Source organism: Oncorhynchus mykiss, chromosome 5, assembly GCF_013265735.2.
Source record: "Oncorhynchus mykiss isolate Arlee chromosome 5, USDA_OmykA_1.1, whole genome shotgun sequence".
NCBI classification, from domain to species: Eukaryota; Metazoa; Chordata; class Actinopteri; order Salmoniformes; family Salmonidae; genus Oncorhynchus; species Oncorhynchus mykiss.
This window is the reverse complement of record NC_048569.1, coordinates 17,776,004-17,793,009: the sequence shown is the minus strand read 5'-3', so window position 1 is coordinate 17,793,009 and position 17,006 is coordinate 17,776,004. Positions and strand designations below refer to the sequence as shown.

At 41.1% G+C, this 17,006-nt stretch overlaps 2 protein-coding genes across 13 annotated transcripts in view; both read right to left on the bottom strand.

Moving 5' to 3' along the window:
- LOC110523357 (F-BAR domain only protein 2) overlaps positions 1-1,150 on the bottom strand; it is a 79,733-nt gene extending 78,583 nt beyond the window's left edge. For 7 of the 12 annotated variants that reach the window (XM_036976969.1, XM_036976974.1, XM_036976975.1 and 4 more), the window contains exon 1: positions 944-1,150. In XM_036976969.1, coding sequence (XP_036832864.1) covers positions 944-976 — 33 coding nt within the window. In that variant the 5' untranslated portion in view covers positions 977-1,150. The remainder of the gene's footprint in view (positions 1-943) is intronic. The other 5 variants (XM_036976977.1, XM_036976980.1, XM_036976979.1 and 2 more) reach the window with 2 other exon arrangements.
- A 13,149-nt stretch (positions 1,151-14,299) lies between these two features.
- The window catches only part of tnpo1 (transportin 1), a 51,190-nt gene continuing 48,483 nt past the window's right edge, over positions 14,300-17,006 (bottom strand). Inside the window, exon 25 of the mRNA XM_036976968.1 lies at positions 14,300-16,954. The gene's annotated coding sequence lies outside the window, so the exon portion shown is untranslated. The remainder of the gene's footprint in view (positions 16,955-17,006) is intronic.

Below are 17,006 nucleotides of genomic sequence, written 5' to 3'. Positions count from 1 at the left end.
TAAGTGGAACTAGGTTCATTCACAATTTAGCCACAAAGAACTGATCACTAAGAGAGAATGCATTCTGATTGTTCTGACATTCCACAGTAACGCAAACTGCAACATTGTTACAGTAAAATGTCTACATAATAACAATACTACATTTAATTTGAAAATCGCTTCTCACGCCCAAAAAAAAACAAATATTATAATAATACTAAAAATAATCCCCCAAAAAACAAGAGCACACAACAAGATCTGACAGAGAACATAATTAGCATATGGCCTTAAAAGTTTTCTGAACAGCTCAGTCTTTAGCTGTGCCACAGGCTGTGCTTCCAACGAGGCCAGAGACAGCAGCCCCGACAGTAACTGGAAGGAGCCACACAACTGAAAACCCTGTCACCCATAGTTTTTAGTCTGCTGTTGGGTTGCTGAATACAAGTAGCCATTCTTATTCTGGCAAATGTTGCAACACTGTTACAATCAACTAGCATAAACCCCCCCCTCACACTTGCTAAAACGTCTGGACTCTCACTAAAACTTCATTACGGAAGAAATTGACACGTAGAGATTATGAATGACAACTACAAACCCCCAATGGGTTCCACGGAAAAAAATACATAAACATTTCAAGACACTCCGTGACAGCCATTCAACCAATTGACCGGACGAGGGGTGGATTCAATTCAGCACTCGTGTAAAATGGCATTCACAGAGGCCCAATCCAGGGGGCAAAATAATATTCGCCGAGAAAAGTAGCTGGGCAATGGGTTAACACATTGTGTTGACCCAGATACTTCTATTTCACCAGCAATATCCCACATGAATCGGGTTTAAGCGAATTGTGGAATAGGTCTCAATGTCCGGTTGTCACATCCACTTGCGGGACTGATAGGGGATTTGAGCTAAACAATTTAGCCTACTAACCCGGCTAAAGAAAATAAACAAAAGCAGAACCTACCCAGAAATTCTGTAGGAAGTAGGGCGTTATCATCTTGGTTTCTTCCTCTCTGCAACTATTTTCTTCAATGTAATTCAACCAATATTCACGCAATTGCACCGATGTCCTCCCCTTTTCTGTTGTGTGCTTTTTCTCCTTTTTTTCTCCTTTTCCCTCACTCTTTCTTCTCCCTCCCCACCTCAGACTCCACCTCCTTCAGATAGATTCAATTCAGTTGCCTTTCGTCTTCTCCAAAATCCAGAGACAAGGAAACAGCGCCACCCATAGCGGGAACAAAAAAGGAACTGGGGAAATGACTGGTCTGCAGTGATATTCTAGACTGGTTCTATAATTATTTAAACGTTCTAAATCACCGTGATTAATGTCAGCCAAGGTAGGAAAGGTTTCCTGGCTATACTAACATATAAAATAAAAGTATTTTTATTCTAAGTGTCTTCGCATTTTCAACCTCTCTCTGTAATACCTATGTTTCAAGCAGACCACCATAGTCCCTGTGCGCAAAATAGCCATGGTAACCGTCTAAATGACTATCACTCCGTAGCACTCACATCTGTAGCCATGAAATGCTTTGAACGGCTAGTCATGGCTCATATAAACATCATCATCACAGATATCCCTGGACCTACTCAAATTTGCACACCGCCCCAACAGATCCACAGATGACGCAATCTCTATTGCACTTACCCACTTGGACAAAAGGAACACCTACGTGAGAATGCTGTTCATTGACTACAGCTCAGCGTTCAACACTATAGTGCCCTCCAAGTCCATCACTAAGGTAAGGACCCTGGGACTGGACACCTCCCAATGCAACTGGTTCCTGGACTTCCTGACGGGACTCCCCCAGCTGGTGAGGGCAGGCAACAACACATCTGCCACACTGACCCGTAACACGGTGGCCCCTCAGGGGTGTCCCCGTCTGTACTCCCTGTTCACCCACGACTGCGTGGCCGTGCACGACTCCAGCACCATCATTAAGTTTGCTGACGACAGGACAGTGGTAGGCCTGATCACCAACAACAATGAGACAGCCTATAGCAGTAGAACTGTTTGAGGAACTGAGAGCCCATGCCAAATCTTTTCAACCTCCAGAGATGGAAGAGGCAGGCTCGACCCTCTGTTTCTTTCTCCATGATCAGCTCCTTTGTATAATGGTGCTGGAGGTGATGGCTGCCGTTTTATGGATTCCTAACCAACTGTGCTATTTTGTTTGTTTTTTCACATTGTTTGTAACTTATTTTGTACATAATGTTGCTTCTACAGTTATTTATTTCCCCTACCTACAGTACATGTACAAAATAACTCAACTAACCTGTACCCTTGCACATTGACTCGGTACCGGTACCCCCTGTATATAGCCTCGTTATTTTTGTGTTACTTTTTAATTTGTATTTTACTATTTTAACTTTAGTTTATTTAGTAAATATTTTTTTAAACTCTTTCTTGAACTGCATTGTTGGTTAAGGGGTTGTAAGTAAGCATTTCACGGTAAGGTGAATGTGACAAATAAAATTTGATTTGTCTTGTTGACATTGAGGGCGAGGTTGTTGTCAACGTCAACAAGACAAAGGATCATGGAAAAAGAAACGGAGGGTCGAGCACACCTCTTCCATCTCTGGAGGCTGAAAAGATTTGGCATGGGCCATCAGACCCTCAAAAATATCTACTGCCGCACCATTGAGAGCATCTTCTGGGAGGCAGGTAGACTAGCGGTTAAGAGCATTGGGCCAGTAAAGGAAAGGTGACAAATCTGTCAATGTGCCCTTGAGCAAGGCAATTAACCCTAATTGCTCCTCTAAGTCGCTCTGGATAAGTGTGTCTGCCAAATGACGTTGATGTTGACTGCTTGGAATGGCAACTGCCTGGCATCTGACCGCAAGTAGCTGCAGAGGATAGTGCGTATGGCCAAGTACGTCACTGGGGCCAAACAGCTTCTACACCCAAACCATAAGAATGCTAAATAGTTTATTAAATAGCTTCCCGGACAATCTGCATTGACCCTTTTTGCACAAACTTTGACTCATCCCATACACTGCTGCTACAATTTACCATCTGTCACTTTATTCGTAGTTATATGTACATACTGAGATGATTGTGGACTACAGGAAAAAGAGGACCGAGCACGCCCCCATTCTCATCGATGGGGCTGTAGAGGAGCAGGTTGAGAGCTTCAAGATCCTTGGTGTCCACATCACCAACAAACTAACATGGTCCAAGCACACCAAGACAGTCTTGAAGAGGGTACGACAAAACCTATTCCCCCTCAGGAGACTGAAAAGATTTGGTATGGGTCGTCAGATCCTCAAAAGGTTCTATAGCTGCACCATCGAGACTGGTTCCATCACTGCCTGGTATGGCAACTGCTCTGCCTCCGACCGCAAGGCATTACAGAGGGTAGTGTGAACGGCCCAGTACATCACTGAGGCCAAGCTTCCTGCCATCCAGGACCTCTATACCAGGCGGTGTCAGAGGAAGGCCATAAAAATGGTCAGACTCCAGCCACCCTAGTCATAGACTGTTCTCTCTGCTTGCTGCACGGCAAGCGTACCGGAGCGCCACGTCTAGGTCCAAGAGGCTTCTAAACAGCTTCTACCCCAAGCCATAAGACTCCTGAACATCTAATCAATTGCCCCCCCCCCCCCCTCTATTTTACACTGCTGCTACTCTTTGTTGTTATCCATGCATAGTCACTTTAAAAACTCTACCTACATGTACATATTACTTCAACTAACCGGTACCCCCCTGTATATAGTCTCGCTATTGTTATTTTACTGCTGCTCTTTAATTACTTGTTACTTTTATTTCTTATCTGTATTTTTGTTCAATTGCATTGTTGGTTAGCAGCTCATAAGTAAGCATTTCACTGTTGTATTCGGCACATGGGGCTAATACAAATGGTATATTCTGTATCTACCTCAATTACCTCAAACCCCTGCACATTGACTATGGGTAAATCAAATCAAATGTATTTATATAGCCCCTCTTACATCAGCTGATATCTCAAAGTTTTGTACAGAAACCCAGCCTAAAACCCCAAACAGCAAGCAATGCAGGTGTAGAAGCACGGTGGCTAGGAAAAACTCCCTAGAAAGGCCAAAACCTAAGAAGAAACCTAGAGAGGAACCAGGCTATGAGGGGTGGCCAGTCCTCTTCTGGCTGTGCCGGGTGGAGAATATAACAGAACATGGCCAATATGTTCAAATGTTCATAAATGACCAGCATGGTCAAATAATAATAATCACAGTAGTTGTCAAGGGTGCAGCAAGTCAGCACCTCAGGAGTAAATGTCAGTTGGCTTTTCATAGCCGATCATTAATAGTATCTCTACCGCTCCTGCTGTCTCTAGGGAGTTGAAAACAGCAGGTCTGGGACAGGTAGCACGTCCAGTGAACAGGTCAGGGTTCCATAGCTGCAGGCAGAACAGTTGAAACTGGAGCAGCAGCACAGCCAGGTGGACTGGGGACAGCAAGGAGTCATCATGCCAGGTAGTCCTGAGGCATGGTCCTAGGGCTCAGATCCTCCGAGAGAGAGAAAGAAAGAGATAATTAGAGAGAGCATACTTAAATTCACACAGGACACCAGATAAGACAGTAGAAGTACACCAGATATAGCAAACTAACTCTAGCCCCCCGACACATCAACTACTGCAGCATAAATACTGGAGGCTGAGACAGGAGGGGTCAGGAGACACTGTGGCCCCATCCGATGATACCCCCGGACAGGGCCAAACAGGAAGAATATAACCCCACCCACTTTGCCAAAGCACAGCCCCCACACCACTAGAGGGATATCTTCAACCACCAACTTAACATCCTGAGACAAGGCCGAGTATAACCCACAAAGATCTCCGCCACGGCACAACCCAAGGGCGGGCGCCAACCCAGACAGGAAGATCACGTCAGTGACTCAACCCACTCAAGTGACGCACCCCTCCTAGGGACGGCATGAAAGAGCACCAGTAAGCCAGTGACTCTGTAATAAGGTTAGAGGCATAGAATCCCAGTGGAGAGAGGGGAACCGGCCATGCCCGAGACAGCAAAGGTGGTTCGTTGCTCCAGAGCCTTTCCGTTCACCTTCACACTCCTGGGCCAGACTACACTCAATCATATGACCCACTGAAGAGATGAGTCTTCAGTAAAGACTTAAAGGTTGAGACAGAGTCTGCGTCTGAAGACAAACAATGTATACGAAATGCTTCTGTCTGGTTTTAGACCCCATCATAGCACTGAGACTGCACTTGTGAAGGTGGTAAATTACCTTTTAATGGCATCAGACCGAGGCTCTGCATCTGTCCTCGTGCTCCTAGACCTTAGTGCTGCTTTTGATACCATCGATCACCACATTCTTTTGGAGAAATTGGAAACCCAAATTGGTCTACACGGACAAGTTCTGGCCTGGTTTAGATCTTATCTGTCGGAAAGATATCAGTTTGTCTCTGTGAATGGTTTGTCCTCTGACAAATCAACTGTAAATTTCGGTGTTCCTCAAGGTTCCGTTTTAGGACCACTATTGTTTTCACTATATATTTTACCTCTTGGGGATGTCATTCGAAAACATAATGTTAACTTTCACTGCTATGCGGATGACACACAGCTGTACATTTCAATGAAACATGGTGAAGCCCCAAAATTGCCCTCGCTAGAAGCATGTGTTTCAGACATAAGGAAGTGGATGGCTGCAAACGTTCTACTTTTAAACTCGGACAAAACAGAGATGCTTGTTCTAGGTCCTAAGAAACAAAGAGATCTTCTGTTGAATCTGACAATTAATCTTAATGGTTGTACAGTCGTCTCAAATAAAACTGTGAAGGACCTCGGCGTTACTCTGGACCCTGATCTCTCTTTTGAAGAACATATCAAGACTGTTTCAAGGACAGCTTTTTTCCATCTTTTGCAAAAATCTGAATCTCTCTGTCCAAAAATGACGCAGAAAAATTAATCCATGCTTTTGTCACTTCTAGGTTAGACTACTGCAATGCTCTACTTTCCGGCTACCCGGATAAAGCACTAAATAAACTTCAGTTAGTGCTAAATACGGCTGCTACAATCCTGACTAGAACCAAAAAATTGGATCATATTACTCCAGTGCTAGCCTCCCTAAGGGCTGATTTCAAGGTTTTACTGCTAACCTACAAAGCATTACATGGGCTTGCTCCTACCTATCTCTCTGATTTGGTCCTGCCGTACATACCTACACGTACGCTACGGTCCCAAGACGCAGGCCTCCTAATTGTCCCTAGAATTTCTAAGCAAACAGCTGGAGGCAGGGCTCTCTCCTATAGAGCTCAATTTTTATGGAATGGTCTGCCTACCCGTCCTTGGGTAGGCAGAGGGAGTCTGGAAGGGCATCAAGGAATCTTTGTGTTGTCTGAGAATTTATAGCACGACTTTTGATGCTCCTTGGTTGGGGTCTGAGCAGATTATTTGTTGCGATTGCAAACGTAATAAAATGGTGGTCCGATAGTCCAGGATTATGAGGGAAAACATTAAGATCCACAATCCATGGGACAAAACTAGGTCCACAGTATGACTGTGACAGTGAGTAGGTCCAGAGACATGTTGGACAAAACCCACTGAGTCGATGATGTCTCCGAAAGCCTTTTGGAGTGGGTCTGTGGACTTTTACATGTGAATATTAAAATCACCAAAAATTATAATATTATCTGCCATGACTACAAGGTCCGATAGGAATTCAGGGAACTCAGTGAGGAACGCTGTATATGGCCCAGGAGGCCTGTAAACAGTAGCTATAAAAAGCGATTGAGTAGGCTGCATAGATTTCATGACTAGAAGCTCAAAAGACGAAAACGTCATTTTTTTTTTGTAAATTGAAATTTGCTATCGTAAATGTTAGCAACACCTCCGCCTTTGGGGAATATGGATATGGTCACTAGTGTAACCAGGATGTGAGGCCTCATTTAACACAGTAAATTCATCAGGCTTAAGCCATGTTTCAGTCAGGCCAATCACATCAAGATTGTTCATTGACTATAACTGCCTTTGAAGTGAGGGATGTAACATTAAGTAGCCCTATTTTGAGATGAGAGGTATCACGATCTCTTTCAATAATGGCAGGAATGGAGGTCTTTATCCTAGGGAGATTGCTAAGGCGAACACCGCCATGTTTAGTTTTGCCCAACCTAGGTCGAGGCACAGACACGGTCTCAATGGGGATAACTGAGCTAGTGGCAGATCCCACTAAGCTGTCAGGCTGGCTAACAGCCTGATGCCTGGCCTGCACCCTATTTCATTGTGGAGCTAGAGGAGAGAGCACCCCTCCAGCTAGGATGGAGTCCGTCACTCCTCAGGAGGCCAGGCTTGGTCCTGTTTGTGGGTGAGTCCCAGAAAGAAGGCCAATTATCTACAAATTCTATCTTTTGGGAGGGGCAGAAACCAGTTTTCAACCAGCGATTGAGTTGTGAGACTGCTGTAGAGCTCATCACTCCCCCTAACTGGGAGGGGGCCAGAGACAATTACTCGATGCCGACACATCTTTCTAGCTGATTTACACGCTGAAGCTATGTTGCGCATGGTGACCCTTGTATATCGCTACTCATTGTGTATCTATTACTTTTTTATTATTACAGGTTTTACTTTTGTATGATTTCACCATTTTCTTTTCTCTGTATTGTTGGGAACAGCCTGTAAATAAGCATTTCACTGTTAATTTTTTATATTTTACTAGGCAAGTCAGTTAAGAACAAATTATTATTTTCAATGACGGCCTAGGACCAGTGGGTTAACTGCCTGTTCAGGGGTAGAACAACAGATTTTTACCTTGTCAGCTCGGGGATTTGAACTTGCAACCTTTCGGTTACTAGTCCAACACTCTAACCACTAGGTTACCCTGCCGCCCCAATTCACACTGGTTGCTCACAAAACATGTGCCAGATCAAATTTGATAACAGAGGGCATCCATCCTGGCTGCCACTTCCTTATGATCAAGATATTTAATACATTTTTTTGTTTTATGTGTGTATTGTCTTGTTCTGCTAGGTATTACTGCACTGTTGAAACAAGAATTTCGCTGAACCTGTGATATCTGCAAATCTGTGTATGTGTCCAATAAACTTTGATAAGAGTATGAGGCCGAGATATTTCCCTGACAATGTTGATCTCATGAACACTTCAAGGTTGCAAAATGATCTTCCACAGGGACATTACACTAAAATCATGACTCAGTCATCTACACAGCCACCTTGGCCATCTTTGTCACTACTAAATATGTTGTGAGTGGTGGATGAAAGTATGTGGCCAATGGGGGTCATTAACTCTGGTCTATCCGACCTGATATTATCAGGCTAAAAACCATTAGACAGATCACATCAAACTTTATTTAAAGTGCATTTAAAAATGTAACACACAGTAACAGAAAACAGCAGTCCCAGATTTTTGTAAACAATTTATTCTCAACAATGTACAGATCCAAGCAGTGATTACCATTCACATCCATCACATCTTTATACAAATATCATTACAAAATCACTACAATACAATAAAGATTCTTCACATGATCCAAAATATTTGGTGGCCCCCTAAATTATTCTTATTATTTAACCTTAAAATTCAGCAGTTTATAAAAACAATTTAAACCATATTCACTATTTCAAAAAGAAGAAGTTTCTCTCACATTATTCAGCAAAAACGGGTGAAGGCAGACTTGGAGAAATCCTTGTAAAGTTTTTTTCTTATGGCTAAATGAAAGTCACAGGCTATTGTTACAGGTGTTCTTTAAAGGGGGGCTGAAATTCCTGATTTGGCCTAATTTTTTGTTTTGGTCATTAAGAAATGCAGCGGCCATGACTGAAGCCAAAAGAGTAGTCTTGGAGGGGGTGGTTTAATGTGGATGTCTCGTGGGTGTTCGCATGTGGCAAGCATTTGTACATTCACTCTGTTAGATAACTTGAAACAGCCTAACCAGGTCGTGTGTCTTGAAGTCACCTAGGCTAGCTAGCACTAGCCAACTTCTTTCTCCAATTAGCTTCAGCAGGCTAGTGTGTGACCCTGGCAAAGTTGGTTTGACAATGGATAGCCCATCTCTGGGGCTATTTAGTGACCACCAATAAATTACAATGTAAATGGGAAAATATTTTATTGTTCCACATTTTTAGTTGTCTCATTAAATGTTTTTTATATTTGTATATGAATTTCTACCATTTATAGTCATTTGAGGTTAAGTAATTGAGATGTGAAGCTATTGACCTTTTAAAATATTTTCTGATTTACATTGTGTAATTTACTGATGTATCCTAACTAGCCTCATAGGGATGTCAAAGGTCAAACCAAATGGACCATGGGCATTACGATAGGGTCAGTGCAGCTGTGCTGCGAAATTATGATTACTTGGGTGCTGTCTGCTGCAGGATTGAAAAAACCCAAACCTAATGAATTTATGGGACCCTTCAATCCATGACACTTTTTTCACCATCATCTCGCAAATCTGTTATGGATGAGACTGACTTTATGACCAAAATTATCCTAATTACACCTTGTAGTAAATTTTGATTAGAATAAATGTTTGACTCATAGATGCCAAAATAGCTGTTTTCAAAACGAGAAGTTGCTTTTAGGGGCAGTCGCTCTTTAGAGACATTCTAATAGACTATGATTTTTTAAAGATTTCCCCCCCCTGTTCTTCAAAATTAAAGACTTCAAAAACGCAAACATAGCTGTAAGACGCCATGAGCATATTTACGTTTGGCCTAATGTGCAAGGTCTTTTTTCATTATTGAAAATTACCAGCCATTACGAATCCCCAGCTAAATCATTCAGTTATCATCAAGGCATCATGTACATATTACATTAACTATCTAGACATGTCTTACAATCACTTTGCCACAGTTGCATTCATTATGTGCAAGTTACCTCTTCCCAATTGTATATTCGTATTCCTCCAAATTGTAGCTAAATTTGAATGCATGAGCTTACCTAGTTACAATTATTATTTCACACTGACCCTGGGTGTGTGTACATCTCAGTGCCTTATTGTGAGTTAGCACACATATCAAACATTAGTGAACTGAACACCCATTGACAGGAACATCCTCTGTAGTTTAGGGTTAGCGCAGGCTTAATAACCTCTTATCGGTAAAGGGAGATGGAAAAAGGCATACATTTGGAAAACAATAACGGTAAACACAGACCTTCTGAGGTTACTACAAACAAATATTCAAGTACAGAAGCTACACATTATAGCAGCGGCTATGTCATTAAGACGGCACACAAACAGTGATTGTTCTATGTATTTTTCTTTTCATATTTTCTTGGGACGGTTTCCTGGACACAAATTAAGCTTAGCACTAGGTTTAAAATGTGTCTGGGAAACAGGCCCTATATGTTTTTGTTGTTTTTAATTCAGTGTGATAAATCGCAGTAGGACAGAACCAATCAAGCCATGCGACCTCCAATTTTTGACATGCCAAACAGCTGGAATGTGACAAAGACAAAGTAATGTCCACTCCATGACAAAGGTGTGGCACAAAAACAAGAACTACAGAAACAGGCGCCTCCATATATCCCATTCCGTCTTTTTGTGCTACTTGATATTAGCCCGGTGAAAAAAAAAGAGCCATTCAGTTTGGATCCAGGCTAACTTGAAATACCCCATGTTTTTGTTGTTACAAGTGTGAAAATGTCTAATTATGTTCAACACAACCATCCAATTAATTTTTTAAAATAAATATACCGTACAATAAAGATTCAAGGAGACTTAAATATATTTTATTTTAATTACCTATTCATCTAAGTTAAAGATTGTTGGCTTTGGAAAGGTTTTGTGGCAATACATGAGCATCTGCAGTATTTCATCTCCAGGCTTAGTTCACACCAATTATCTTTTAGAGAATTTAAGATATTGGGAATCTTATCTTTAAAAACAGGTCAAACACACACTTGAAGTTGGAAGTTTCCATACACTTAGGTTGGAGTCATTAAAACTTGTTTTTCAACCACTCCACAAATTTCTTGTTCACAAACTATAGCTTTGGCAAGTCGGTTAGGACACCTACTTTGTGCATGACAAGTCATTTTTCCAACAATTGTTTACAGACAGATTATTTCACTTATAATTCCATTGTATCACAATTCCAGTGGGTCAGAAGTTTACATACACTAAGTTGACTCTGCCTTTAAACAGCTTGGAAAATTCCAGAAAATGTCATGGCTTCAGAAGCATCTGATAGGCTAATTGACATAATTTGATTCAATTGGAGGTGTACCTGTGGATGTATTTCAAGGCCTACCTTCAAACTCAGTGCCTCTTTGCTTGACATCATGGGAAAATCAAAAGAAATCAGCCAAGACCTCAGAAAAAAAAATTGTAGACCTCCACAAGTCTGGTTCATCCTTGGGTGCAATTTCCAAACGCCTGAAGGTACCACGTTCATCTGTACGAACAATAGTACGCAAGTATAAACACCTGCATATGATGGCTGCATCATACCGCTCAGGAAGGAGACACGTTCTGTCTCCTAGAGATGAAGGTACTTTGGTGCGATAAGTGCAAATCAATCCCAGACAGCAGCAAAGGACCTTGTGAAGATGCTGGAGGAAACGGGTGCAAAATGTAAATGTATATCCACAGTAAAAACTAGTCCTATAATCAACATAACCTGAAGGCCGCTCAGCAAGGAAGAAGCCAATGCTGCAAAACTGCCATAAAAAAGCCAGACTAGAGTTTGAACTGAACATGGGGACAAAGATCATACTTTTTGGAGAAATGTCCTCTGGTTTGATCAAACAAAAATATAACTTTTTGGCCATAATGACCATCATTATGTTTGGAGGAAAAAGGGGGAGGCTTGCAAGCCAAAGAACATCATCCCAACGGTGAAGCACGTGGGTGGCAGCATCATGTTGTGGGGTGCTTTGCTGCAGGAGGGACTGGTGCACTTCACAAAATAGATGGCATCATGAGGAGGAAAATTAGGTGGATATATTGAAGCAACATCTCAAGACATCAGTCAGGAAGTTAAAGCTTGGTCGCAAATGGGTCTTCCAAATGGACAACGACCACAAGCGTACTGGCTTAAGGACAACAAAGTCAAGGTATTGGAGTGGCCATCACAAAGCCCTGACCTCAATCCAAAATAATATTTATGGGCAGAACTGAAAAAGCATGTGCAAGCATGGAGGCCAACAAACCTGACTTAGTTACACCAGCTCTGTCAGGAGGAATGGGACACAATTCCCCCAACTTATTGTGGGAAGCTTGTGGAAGGCTACCCTAAAAGTTTAACCCAAGTTAAACAATTCAAAGGCAATTCTACCAAATACTAATTGAGTGTATGTAAACTTCTGACCCAATGGGAATGTGATGAAAGAAATAAAAGCTGAAATAAATCACTCTATTATTATTCTGACATTTCACTTTATTAAAATAAAATGGTGATCCTAACTAACTTAAGACAGGGATTTTTTACTCGGATTAAATGTCAGGAATTGTGAAAAACTGAATTTAAATGTAGTTGGCTAAGGTGTATGTAAACTTCCGACTTCAACTGTGTTGGTGTATGTACACATACATACATACATACATACATATATATATATATATATATATATATATATATATATATATATATATATATATATATATATATATATATATATATATATATATATATATATATATATATATATATATATATATATGTGTGTGTACATGCATGTGTACATACACATATATATACACATATGTATATACAGTGCCTTGCGAAAGTATTCGGCCCCCTTGAACTTTGCGACCTTTTGCCACATTTCAGGCTTCAAACATAAAGATATAAAACTGTATTTTTTTGTGAAGAATCAACAACAAGTGGGACACAATCATGAAGTGGAACGACATTTATTGGATATTTCAAACTTTTTTAACAAATCAAAAACTGAAAAATTGGGCGTGCAAAATTATTCATCCCCTTTACTTTCAGTGCAGCAAACTCTCTCCAGAAGTTCAGTGAGGATCTCTGAATGATCCAATGTTGACCTAAATGACTAATGATGATAAATACAATCCACCTGTGTGTAATCAAGTCTTCGTATAAATGCACCTGCACTGTGATAGTCTCAGAGGTCCGTTAAAAGCGCAGAGAGCATCATGAAGAACAAGGAACACACCAGGCAGGTCCGAGATACTGTTGTGAAGAAGTTTAAAGCCGGATTTGGATACAAAAAGATTTCCCAAGCTTTAAACATCCCAAGGAGCACTGTGCAAGCGATAATATTGAAATGGAAGGAGTATCAGACCACTGCAAATCTACCAAGACCTGGCCATCCCTCTAAACTTTCAGCTCATACAAGGAGAAGATTGATCAGAGATGCAGCCAAGAGGCACATGATCACTCTGGATGAACTGCAGAGATCTACAGCTCCCAGAGGTGGGAGACTCTGTCCATAGGACAACAATCAGTCGTATATTGCACAAATCTGGCCTTTATGGAAGAGTGGCAAGAAGAAAGCCATTTCTTAAAGATATCCATAAAAAGTGTAGTTTAAAGTTTGCCACAAGCCACCTGGGAGACACACCAAACATGTGGAAGAAGGTGCTCTGGTCAGATGAAACCAAAATTAAACTTTTTGGCAACAATGCAAAACGTTATGTTTGGCGTAAAAGCAACACAGCTCATCATCCTGAACACACCATCCCCACTGTCAAACATGGTGGTGGCAGCATCATGGTTTGGGCCTGCTTTTCTTCAGCAGGGACAGGGAAGATGGTTAAAATTGATGGGAAGATGGATGGAGCCAAATACAGGACCATTCTGGAAGAAAACCTGATGGAGTCTGCAAAAGACCTGAGACTGGGACGGAGATTTGTCTTCCAACAAGACAATGATCCAAAACATAAAGCAAAATCTACAATGGAATGGTTCAAAAATAAACATATCCAGGTGTTAGAATGGCCAAGTCAAAGTCCAGACCTGAATCCAATCGAGAATCTGTGGAAAGAACTGAAAACTGCTGTTCACAAATGCTCTCCATCCAACCTCACTGAGCTCGAGCTGTTTTGCAAGGAGGAATGGGAAAAAAATTCAGTCTCTCGATGTGCAAAACTGATAGAGACATACCCCAAGCGACGTACAGCTGTAATCGCAGCAAAAGGTGGCGCTACAAAGTATTAACTTAAGGGGGCTGAATAATTTTGCACGCCCAATTTTTCAGTTTTTGATTTGTTAAAAAAGTTTGAAATATCCAATAAATGTCGTTCCACTTCATGATTGTGTCCCACTTGTTGTTGATTATTCACAAATAAATACAGTTTTATATCTTTATGTTTGAAGCCTGAAATGTGGCAAAAGGTCGCAAAGTTCAAGGGGGCCGAATACTTTCGCAAGGCACTGTACATATATATACATACACACATGTATATACATATATATATATATATACATATATACGTGTGTATATATATGTATATACACACACGTGTGTGTGTGTGATATATATATATACACACACACACACAGAAAGAAAAGGACTACACAATATTGAATACTCAGTGAAGTAATACATGAGGTGTTTAGTGGTATAAGTCTCCAGTAAACAAATACTATATCAGTACGTGATTGTGTGAGTCTACTACAGTATGCAGAATACATTTCTGTCTGAACAAGTGCTTTTAATATGCCCTGCGAGGCAGACAAAATACTGCAACAATTACTCTGACCTGCAGAGTGAATCTGATTGGTTGGCTGGGCATAAAACTGTATTCCCACCCACCATGGGATACATTCAGGCAATCAACAACCTCAAGACTTTTGCACTTTACGGAGCCAAAAGAATAACACACCAAAACAAAAAGGAACAAAAAACATATTTTTTTCTTTAAGTTCTAACTTCACAGTATTTAACAAGAAAACAAACAATACATGTGCACGTGGGTTATATGTTAAGGGGAAAATCGTCCTGCAGGTATGTATGAGATAAAAGTTGAACTTTCAAAATAAAAGTCTGATATTGTATGTCAGCGAAATGGGGTAGTGAAGAAATAAGAATTTCCTTAACTTTTTAGTTCAATTGAAATGCACCTCCCCCTGTCTAGTTTGGGATGTAAAAGGACCACCAACATGCAAGGAATCAAGCATTCGAATACCTTGCATTCAAAACAGTCATTACAATCATCCTCAAAGATCATGCTTTTCACAAAAAAAAGCAAACCAACAACAATAATAAAAAAACCACAGTACATAAAACTTTTTTTTCTTTTTTTTTTCTTTTCTTTTTTTTTACAATTGCTTACTGTTGAGTTTTGGATTGACAACCAACAAAGGTCACAGACAGACACACTATCAAGACAGGAGGACTTGTGTTACAGTCCTAATAACAAAAGGGTGAACATTTTCAGCTAAAGCCCTGTATGCTGTTTCCATACCCCCGTCCCTTTGACACTGTTAAACAATATAGTCTTACGTTGCCACAATCGAGCCCAAGTACTGTTTTCACAAATGTGAGAAAGACAGAATTTGATATTTAAAACAATATGGGGTCAGGAAAGCTGATATTATGGCAGCTAGTAAAACATCCATGCACACAGAACGCGTCACTTCCACACCACAGGACAGAGGCAGCCTGAGAGTTTACCTCAGAGTTTTAACATGTATGTAGCAGTGTTCAAGGTCTCTTTTTAGAATCACAACCAAAACCCTGCTACAGTATATGGATTCAACTAGATGAGAATATCAATATCAGACTTGTTTGTTTCTATATTGTATGTATGTAAACCCAGTTCATGCTAGACACTGACTGGAAAAGCTCTGGTAAACATAGGGGGTGGTGGGCGGACAGAAAACTGAAAAAGGACAAAGTACATGTTTGTTTAAGAAACCTTATCACAAGGCTATGCAAGAAATACCACAACTATCTGATGATGCAACACACAGATCACTCTACTGATGTACACCCCCCTTACCCACTTCCCACTTTGATGTAAGCATGCTACTTAGTTATTTTCCTGTTTTTAAGACAAGTCACTTTCAACCACAACAAATATAGAATCATATGCACTCTTTCTGTCTGACGTGTTTGACATAATGGTTTATTCAACACAGCTTCTGACCTGCCATAAAAATACTGTTTATTACTCTATTACTTTAAATATGCCACTACCAATTTTTCTTTCATTAACTCAACGCAATTGTTTTGATTGATGACTACAATAAAAGACAGGCTATTGTTATTCGAAGATATGCAAAGGCAGTGTCGTCCCCCCCCCCCCCCCCCCCCAAAAAAAATAGCTGGTTAGATAAATACGATAATATCAGCATTTTCTTTAGTCTATTACCTCTGTTGTGGTTGCTTGGCTAGCAGCTGTCCTGGCAGTTGAGGACAGCTGCTATGTTGTTTTCTTTGAGACTTTTAATGTCATTTCTATGCCCACTACGCTATTTTATAACCACCCCCATATCAATTCTATGGTCGGTATCATTCTCTCTAGTTCTACACTCCCTCCCCCTACACTTATCTCTGAGTGGCACTTTCCGGTCGATACGAATAGATTTAAAAGCTCTTAACTGAAATAGGACCCTCAATCAGCACTACCCCCCCCCCCCCCCCCCCGGTAAGTATAAAGCCATGATTTTACCACAACTAAACGACAGAAGCATTTACAAAGTTTTGCATTGGTTTTTTTCCTGCATTTTGATTCAAATGTCCACTCAGTAGTAGAGTCGCTGGAGAGCTCGAATGAAAAATAAAATAAAAAGAGAAAACAAAAATGGCTACGCTGACAATGTCTTTTCATTTCTGAATGAGATGTTGAAATGATTAAATAAATGTTTCCTCCCTTGATTAAGTTAGCCTGCTGGTTCCCCCGTGTCCCCCTCGCCTGTTGCTTGGGGGGCGTTGACTGCCTCTGCTGGCTAACACCTCCCTCCCACCCCGCCCGTCAAGAAGGTTGAGGAGGGTCCCGGTCCGCACCCCCCTCCCTCCCCAGCTGGCAGACCCTACCCCCAGTAAAGGGTAACATGTTCCCTGGGTATAAGAGGTTCCCCGTCAGTCGTCTCCCATAGTGAATGACCTGGAAACACAGAGTGAGACCAATATTATTAAGTAAGCAAAATTAGGAATAA